At 50.3% G+C, this 10,590-nt stretch overlaps 1 protein-coding gene across 1 annotated transcript in view; it reads left to right on the top strand.

Annotated features, from left to right (window-relative positions):
• Positions 1-2,279: 2,279 nt before the first annotated feature.
• LOC147081782 (NACHT, LRR and PYD domains-containing protein 3-like) overlaps positions 2,280-10,590 on the top strand; it is a 106,319-nt gene continuing 98,008 nt past the window's right edge. The window contains exons 1-2 of the mRNA XM_085980676.1: positions 2,280-4,050; positions 4,155-4,220. Coding sequence (XP_085836802.1) covers positions 3,708-4,050; positions 4,155-4,220 — 409 coding nt within the window. The 5' untranslated portion in view covers positions 2,280-3,707. The remainder of the gene's footprint in view (positions 4,051-4,154; positions 4,221-10,590) is intronic.

The following is a 10,590-nucleotide window of genomic DNA, read 5'->3' as shown; positions in this document are numbered from 1 at the left end:
CAGTGTCAGTTGATGCTGGTATTTTTGGGGGGGGAAACTGCAAGGAGGGCGGCAACGCTTTGCCTTTGCGCCGAACTGCGCGTGGTAGAAACAGCCCAGCAGGCTGACGAGCTGGGGCGGTGTCTGCGGGGGATGGGTGCCTCGTGGCGGCGCAGTACTGCCGAGTTACAGCGAAAATTTTGTCAGCCTCCGCCGCGAGTGTTGCGCAGTCTTCAGTTTCAGATCTGGCCAGGGCAGCTTGTACCTGTTCAGGCAGTTGGCTGAGGAAAATCTCGCGGAATAGGAAACATTCCCGTTCTGAGCCCAGGAGTGTGAGCATTTGGCTCATCAACTCTGAAGGCTTGGAGTCCCCGAGCCCGGGCATAGCGAGTAATCGACGGGCACGCTCCGATTTTGTGAGCCCGAAAACCTGCAGTAACCGCGCTTTGAGGGTTTCATACTTGCGCTCCGTTGGGGGGTTTTCGAGGAGGCTGACGATCCGAGAGGCGGTAGAGCTGTCGAGTGCGGAGACCACGTAAAGATACTTGGTCTGATCCGCATCGATGTTCTTCAGGACGAACTGGGCCGCGACCTGAATAAACCACGAGGGCGCTTGCTGCTCCCAGAACTGCGGTAGCTTTAGTGAAATGGCGTTTGCCTCCATGCTGTGCTCTTCTTCTGTGAAAACGTTCACAAAAACGGGGTCACCAATGTAGGAATTGACAAAATCCTACGAATAACTGAGATCGACACCAGAGAACAATTAAACAGGTCTTTACTCAACGGAGATGCCACGAGGACTGCCTGGGCAGTCACGTGGTTTGCGATGTGACGTCATCGCGTTTTCCCGCGCTCTTAAAGGGGCCACGCCCCGTACATGCAAACTCTATATACAAAACACAGTAATGCCTAACACAATGGTACAGGTTTAGGCTGGTGTTAGAACATCGTTAAAGGGAATTATATACAGTTAGCCAGAGTCATTCAGTGGTTCTGCCACACTTCCACGTTTTAGATTCAGTATTTTTATTAGATTGTGCCGTTTCTTGACTTTGAACTTTCATCCAATTAAACAGTGTGAAAACTGAAGCCATCGTATTCTACAAACTCCGCCTCCTCACCACTTCATTTCATCCTCCTACCAGACCCCTAAGGCTGAAGCAAACTGTCCAAAATCTCTTCATCCAACCTCAATCTGAACTCCCCACCCCATATACTTTCCATTTCAAAGACCACCTACTCTGTCTCTAATATTGTCTGTCTTCAGCCCCACCTCGTTCCATCTGCTGCTGAACCCTCTCCCACGCCTTTGTCAACTCCAGACTCGACTATTCCAATGCTCCCCTGGCCGGCCGGCCTCCCACCCTGCCCCTCCATAAACTTCAGCTACTCCAAACTCTGCTGCCTGTGTCCTGTTCTGACTCTCGCCTCTTGTGCACCCCTTCCTTTACAACACCACTGGTGGCCAAGCGTTCAGTTGTCTGAGGCTCCACACTCTGTAATTCACTCTCTGAACCCCTCTGTCCCTCCATAAACTTCAGCTACTCCAAACTCTGCTGCCTGTGTCCTGTTCTGACTCTCGCCTCTTGTGCACCCCTTCCTTTACAACACCACTGGTGGCCAAGTGTTCAGTTGTCTAAGGCTCCACACTCTGTAATTCACTCTCTGAACCCACCCTGCCCCTCCATAAACTTCAGCTACTCCAAACTCTGCTGCTTGTGTCCTGTTCTGACTCTGCCTCTTGTGCACCCCTTCCTTTACAACACCACTGGTGGCCAAGTGTTCAGTTGTCTGAGGCTCCACACTCTGTAATTCACTCTCTGAACCCCTCTGTCCCTCCATAAACTTCAGCTACTCCAAACTCTGCTGCCTGTGCCCTGTTCTGACTCTGCCCTCTTGTGCACCCCTTCCTTTACAACACCACTGGTGGCCAAGCGTTCAGTTGTCTGAGGCTCCACACTCTGTAATTCACTCTCTGAACCCCTCTGCCCCTCCATAAACTTCAGCTACTCCAAACTCTGCTGCCTGTGTCCTGTTCTGACTCTGCCCTCTTGTGCACCCCTTCCTTTACAACACCACTGGTGGCCAAGTGTTCAGTTGTCTGAGGCTCCACACTCTGTAATTCACTCTCTGAACCCCTCTGCCCCTCCATAAACTTCAGCTACTCCAAACTCTGCTGCCTGTGCCCTGTTCTGACTCTGGCCTCTTGTGCACCCCTTCCTTTACAACACCACTGATGGCCAAGTGTTCAGTTGTCTGAGGCTCCACACTCTGTAATTCACTCTCTGAACCCCTCTGCCCCTCCATAAACTTCAGCTACTCCAAACTCTGCTGCCTGTGCCCTGTTCTGACTCTGGCCTCTTGTGCACCCCTTCCTTTACAACACCACTGATGGCCAAGTGTTCAGTTGTCTGAGGCTCCACACTCTGTAATTCACTCTCTGAACCCCTCTGTCCCTCCATTAACTTCAGCTACTCCAAACTCTGCTGCCTGTGCCCTGTTCTGACTCTGGCCTCTTGTGCACCCCTTCCTTTACAACACCACTGGTGGCCAAGCGTTCAGTTGTCTGAGGCTCCACACTCTGTAATTCACTCTCTGAACCCCTCTGTCCCTCCATAAACTTCAGCTACTCCAAACTCTGCTGCCTGTGCCCTGTTCTGACTCTGGCCTCTTGTGCACCCCTTCCTTTACAACACCACTGGTGGCCAAGTGTTCAGTTGTCTGAGGCTCCACACTCTGTAATTCACTCTCTGAACCCCTCTGTCCCTCCATAAACTTCAGCTACTCCAAACTCTGCTGCCTGTGTCCTGTTCTGACTCTCGCCTCTTGTGCACCCCTTCCTTTACAACACCACTGGTGGCCAAGTGTTCAGTTGTCTGAGGCTCCACACTCTGTAATTCACTCTCTGAACCTCTCTGCCCCTCCATAAACTTCAGCTACTCCAAACTCTGCTGCCTGTGCCCTGTTCTGACTCTGCCCTCTTGTGCACCCCTTCCTTTACAACACCACTGGTGGCCAAGTGTTCAGTTGTCTGAGGCTCCACACTCTGTAATTCACTCTCTGAACCCCTCTGCCTCGCCACCTCTCTCTCCTCAACATTGACCGTTCCTCTAGTTTTTGGTCATCTCTAATAGTATATCCTGCTTTGTCTCAGGTCCATTGTCTGGTTCCGTCTCTGTGAAGGGCCTTGGGACATTCTTCTACGTTAAAGCCGTTATATAAATAAAAGTTGTTGATGATAAAGGTCCTGATTACATGCTGCACGTGTGCCTGGGTTACTTCTGTTTCATACTGGCAGCGGGCGAGCAAAATAATGGTTGTCAAACATGTCTATCACCGAGGGACAATTTTTCATTTTTTTTGGTCGATTTTATGTGACCGATAAATCAACAGTGGTTGTTTCGATTAGTCGATGTAATTCCTCAGGTAGTTTTCTAGCAGCTTCCCTCAGTTCAGAATCGTCCCTTCCCTGCCACTCGAGTTCCGATTCGCTGCTGGTTTAGTTCTCAGTAAATAACAAAGTGTGACAGCAGGAAGTAAGTGTGAGAAACGAGTGCATCATATTGTCAATCAGGAATCTGATGTCATGTTGGACACTGAAGCACAGAGAACACTAATCCCATTAAACCTATTGCCGATTCTCAGTGATTCCTCACTCTCCGAGAACAATATTCCTGATTTCTATTTTCCTTTTATCTCATTTATTTCCCGTTAATGAGTGAATCAAGATGTTTACCGAATATTCAGCCCATGTTCAGAATGGATCAGTACCCGGCCCAGTGACTGCTTTCTGTGCTCAACAACTGGGAGATCCCATCACTGAGCAGATCCTTTCCTTCTCATTCTCAGTGTTTGTCTTTCACTCCGCTCCTCAATATATTCATTACTATTCTTTACAGAAAGTCACTGAGCTCGCGGAGAAGGGAAACCGGGCGGACAGTTCCAAACTTCTCCTAACTCTGGTGATGGAGAAAGGCTCTGGGGCCCGAAGGGTGATGTGGGAATCCATGGTGAAAATGCGCCACAGGTTACCAAAGCTGAACAAACTACTGAAAGAAATAGAGGAACTTGGTACGGTAACATCCCCCACTGAATTCAATGACAGATTCTAACACTGCAGATTTTACTATAATATCACCCAGATCTGAATTCATGAAAGTTATTGTTTTAAACAGGATCTGACCCATTTGATTACATGAACATCGCACAAGGTTTATCCGAAATACCCAGTAACCTGAAAGGTAAGTGATGAAATGGGGAGTTCAAAACTTTTATTGAATTTCTGAAGCTCAGAATGTTTGACTGTAGCCGTTTGTTTAGAGGTTGTCAGAATCTGGGAATCAGAAGTTCAAAGGCTGAGGAAACAGGATTGAATGTCATTTGGATTATTCAATCCTCAACTATTCTGTGTTGATTCAAGTTACAATTCGTACAATGTCTGACATAATCCGGTAAATGTAAATAATCACGTAATCCAGCTGCTGCTCGTTAACGCTTATATTCTCATACACACCTGGCAGGATCCTGATACACTGTGAAACCCCATATACACCTGGCAGGATCCTGATACACTGTGAAACCCCATACACACCTGGCAGGATCCTGATACACTGTGAAACCCCAGACACACCTGGCAGGATCCTAATACACTGTGAAACCCCATACACACCTGGCAGGATCCTGATACACTGCGAAACCCCATACACACCTGGCAGGATCCTGATACACTGTGAAACCCCAGACACACCTGGCAGGATCCTGATACACTGCGAAACCCCATACACACCTGGCAGGATCCCGATACACTGAAACCCCATACACACCTGGCAGGATCCTGATACACTGTGAAACCCCATACACACCTGGCAGGATCCTGATACACTGAAACCCCATACACACCTGGCAGGATCCCGATACACTGTGAAACCACATACACACCTGGCAGGATCCTGATACACTGTGAAACCCCATACACACTTGGCAGGATCCTGATACACTGAAACCCCATACACACCTGGCAGGATCCTGATACACTGTGAAACCCCATACACACCTGGCAGGATCCTGATACACTATGAAACCCCATACACACCTGGCAGGATCCTGATACACTGTGAAACCCCATACACACCTGGCAGGATCCTGATACACTGTGAAACCCCATACACACCTGGCAGGATCCCGATACACTGTGAAACCCCAGACACACCTGGCAGGATCCTGATACACTGTGAAACCCCATACACACCTGGCAGGATCCTGATACACTGAAACCCCATACACACCTGGCAGGATCCTGATACACTGAAACCCCATACACACCTGGCAGGATCCTGATACACTGTGAAACCCCATACACACCTGGCAGGATCCTGATACACTATGAAACCCCATACACACCTGGCAGGATCCTGATACACTGTGAAACCCCATACACACCTGGCAGGATCCTGATACACTGTGAAACCCCATACACACCTGGCAGGATCCTGATACACTGTGAAACCCCATACACACCTGGCAGGATCCTGATACACTGTGAAACCCCATACACACCTGGCAGGATCCTGATACACTGTGAAACACCATACACACCTGGCAGGATCCTGATACACTGTGAAACCCCATACACACCTGGCAGGATCCTGATACACTGAAACCCCATACACACCTGGCAGGATCCTGATACACTGTGAAACCCCATACACACCTGGCAGGATCCTGATACCCTGTGAAACCCCATACACACCTGGCAGGATCCCGATACACTGTGAAACCCCATACACACCTGGCAGGATCCTGATACACTGTGAAACCCCAGACACACCTGGCAGGATCCTGATACACTGTGAAACCCCATACACACCTGGCAGGATCCTGATACACTGTGAAACCCCATACACACCTGGCAGGATCCTGATACACTGTGAAACCCCATACACACCTGGCAGGATCCTGATACACTGTGAAACCCCATACACACCTGGCAGGATCCTGATACACTGTGAAACCCCATACACACCTGGCAGGATCCTGATACACTGTGAAACCCCATACACACCTGGCAGGCTCCTGATACACTGTGAAACCTCATACACACCTGGCAGGATCCTGATACACTGGGAAACCCCATACACACCTGGCAGGATCCTGATACACTGTGTAACCCCAAACATACCTGGCAGGATCCTGATACACTGTGAAACCCCATACACACCTGGCAGGATCCTGATACACTGTGAAACCCCATACACACCTGGCAGGATCCTGATACACTGTGAAACCCCATACACACCTGGCAGGATCCTGATACACTGTGAAACCCCATACACACCTGGCAGGAACCTGATACACTGAAACCCCATACACACCTGGCAGGATCCTGATACACTGTGTAACCCCATACACACCTGGCAGGATCCCGATACACTGTGAAACCCCAGACACACCTGGCAGGATCCTGATACACTGTGAAACCCCATACACACCTGGCAGGATCCTGATACACTGTGAAACCCCATACACACCTGGCAGGATCCTGATACACTGTGAAACCCAATACACACCTGGCAGGATCCTGATACACTGTGAAACCCCATACACACCTGGTAGGATCCTGATACACTGTGAAACCCCATACACACCTGGCAGGATCCTGATACACTGAAACCCCATACACACCTGGCAGGATCCTGATACACTGTGAAACCCCATACACACCTGGCAGGATCCTGATACACTGTGAAACCCCATACACACCTGGCAGGATCCTGATACACTGTGAAACCCCATACACACCTGGCAGGATCCTGATACACTGTGAAACCCCATACACATCTGGCAGGATCCTGATACACTGTGAAACCCCATACACACCTGGCAGGATCCTGATACACTGAAACCTCAGACACACCTGGCAGGATCCTGATACACTGAAACCCCATACACACCTGGCAGGATCCTGATACAGTGTGAAACCCCATACACACCTGGCAGGATCCTGATACACTGTGAAACCCCATACACACCTGGCAGGATCCTGATACACTGTGAAACCCCGTACACACCTGGCAGGATCCTGATACACTGTGAAACCCCATACACACCTGGCAGGATCCTGATACACTGAAACCCCATACACACCTGGCAGGATCCTGATACACTGAGAAACCCCATACACACCTGGCAGGATCCTGATACACTGTGTAACCCCATACACACCTGGCAGGATCCTGATACACTGTGTAACCCCATACACACCTGGCAGGATCCTGATACACTGCGAAACCCCATACACACCTGGCATGATCCTGATACACTGTGAAACCCTATACACACCTGGCAGGATCCTGATACACTGTGAAACCCCATACACACCTGGCAGGATCCTGATACACTGTGAAACCCCAGACACACCTGGCAGGATCCTGATACACTGAAACCCCATACACACCTGGCAGGATCCTGATACACTGTGAAACCCCATACACACCTGGCAGGATCCTGATACACTGTGAAACCCCAGACACACCTGGCAGGATCCTGATACACTGTGAAACCCCAGACACACCTGGCAGGATCCTGATACACTGTGAATCCCCATATACACCTGGCAGGATCCTGATACACTGTGAAACCCCATACACACCTGGCAGGATCCTGATACACTGTGAAACCCCAGACACACCTGGCAGGATCCTGATACACTGTGAAACCCCATACACACCTGGCAGGATCCTGATACACTGTGAAACCCCATACACACCTGGCAGGATCCTGATACACTGTGAAAGCCCATATACACCTGGCAGGATCCTGATACACTGTGAAACCCCATACACACCTGGCAGTATCCTGATACACTGTGAAACCCCATACACACCTGGCAGGATCCTGATACACTGTGAAACCCCATACACACCTGGCAGGATCCTGATACACTGTGAAACCCCAGACACACCTGGCAGGATCCTGATACACTGTGAAATCCCAGACACACCTGGCAGGATCCTGATACACTGTGAAACCCCATACACACCTGGCAGGATCCTGATACACTGTGAAACCCCATACACACCTGGCAGGATCCCGATACACTGTGAAACCCCAGACACACCTGGCAGGATCCTGATACACTGTGAAATCCCAGACACACCTGGCAGGATCCTGATACACTGTGAAACCCCATACACACCTGGCAGGATCCTGATACACTGCGAAACCCCATACACACCTGGCAGGATCCTGATACACTGTGTAACCCCAAACACACCTGGCAGGATCCTGATACACTGTGAAACCCCAGACACACCTGGCAGGATCCTGATACACTGTGAAATCCCAGACACACCTGGCAGGATCCTGATACACTGTGAAACCCCATACACACCTGGCAGGATCCTGATAGACTGTGAAACCCCATACACACCTGGCAGGATCCTGATACACTGTGTAACCCCATACACACCTGGCAGGATCCTGATGCACTGTGAAACCCCATACACACCTGGCAGGATCCTGATACACTGTGAAACCCCATACACACCTGGCAGGATCCTGATACACGGTGAAACCCCATACACACCTGGCAGGATCCTGATACACTGTGAAACCCCATACACACCTGGCAGGATCCTGATACACTGTGTAACCCCATACACACCTGGCAGGATCCTGATACACTGTGTAACCCCATACACACCTGGCAGGATCCTGACACACTGTGTAACCCCATACACACCTGGCAGGATCCTGATACACTGTGAAACCCCATACACACCTGGCAGGATCCTGATACACTGTGAAACCCTATACACACCTGGCAGGATCCTGATACACTGTGAAACCCCATACACACCTGGCAGGATCCTGATACAGTGAAACCCCAGACACACCTGGCAGGATCCTGATACACTGAAACCCCATACACACCTGGCAGGATCCTGATACACTGTGAAACCCCATACACACCTGGCAGGATCCTGATACACTGTGAAACCCCAGACACACCTGGCAGGATCCTGATACACTGTGAAACCCCAGACACACCTGGCAGGATCCTGATACACTGTGAAACCCCATACACATCTGGCAGGATCCCGATACACTGTGAAACCCCATACACACCTGGCAGGATCCCGATACACTGTGAAACCCCATACACACCTGGCAGGATCCTGATACACTGTGAAACCCCATACACACCTGGCAGGATCCTGATACACTGTGTAACCCCATACACACCTGGCAGGATCCTGATACACTGTGAAACCCCATACACACCTGGCAGGATCCTGATACACTGTGAAACCCCATGCACCCCTGGCAGGATCCTGATACACTGTGAAACCCCATACACACCTGGCAGGATCCCGATACACTGTGAAACCCCATACACACCTGGCAGGATCCCGATACACTGTGAAACCCCATACACACCTGGCAGGATCCTGATACACTGTGAAACCCCATACACACCAGGCAGCATCCTGATACACTGTGAAACCCCATACACACCTGGCAGGATCCTGATACACTGTGAAACCCCATACACACCTGGCAGGATCCTGATACACTGTGAAACCCCATAAACATCTGGCAGGATCCTGATACACTGTGAAACCCCATACACACCTGGCAGGATCCTGATACACTGTGAAACCCCATACACACCTGGCAGGGTCCTGATGCACTGAAACCCCATACACACCTGGCAGGATCCTGATACACTGTGAAACCCCATACACACCTGGCAGGATCCTGATACACTGAAACCCCATACACACCTGGCAGGATCCTGATACACTGTGAAACCCCAGACACACCTGGCAGGGTCCTGATACACTGAAACCCCATACACACCTGGCAGGATCCTGATACACTGTGAAACCTCATACACACCTGGCAGGATCCTGATACACTGGGAAACCCCATACACACCTGGCAGGACCCTGATACACTGTGAAACCCCATACACACCTGGCAGTATCCTGATACACTGTGAAACCCCATACACACCTGGCAGGATCCTGATACACCGTGAAACCTCATACACACCTGGAAGGTTCCTGATACACGGTGAAACCCCATAGAAACCTGGCAGGATCCTGATACACTGTGAAACCGCATACACACCTGGCAGGATCCTGATACACTGGGAAACCCCATATAATCCTGGCAGGATCCTGATACACTGTGAAACCGCATACACACCTGGCAGGATCCTGATACACTGTGAAACCCCATACACACCTGGCAGGATCCTGATACACTGTGAAACCCCATACACACCTGGCAGGATCCTGATACACTGAAACCCCATACACACCTGGCAGAATCCTGATACACTGTGAAACCCCATACACACCTGGCAGGATCCTGATACACTGTGCAACCCCATACACACCTGGCAGTATCCTGATACACTGTGAAACCCCATACACACCTGGCAGGATCCTGATACACCGTGAAACCTCATACACACCTGGCAGGATCCTGATACACTGTGAAACCGCATACACACCTGGCAGGATCCTGATACACTGGGAAACCCCATATAATCCTGGCAGGATCCTGATACACTGTGAAACCGCATACACACCTGGCAGGATC

The sequence above is a fragment of the Somniosus microcephalus genome, unplaced genomic scaffold, assembly GCF_052327205.1.
Source record: "Somniosus microcephalus isolate GS21.2 unplaced genomic scaffold, FLI_Smic_1.0 scaffold380, whole genome shotgun sequence".
In the NCBI taxonomy this organism is placed as follows: domain Eukaryota; kingdom Metazoa; phylum Chordata; class Chondrichthyes; order Squaliformes; family Somniosidae; genus Somniosus; species Somniosus microcephalus.
Note: the sequence above shows the minus strand (reverse complement) of the source record. Positions and strands in the feature narration are given on the sequence as shown.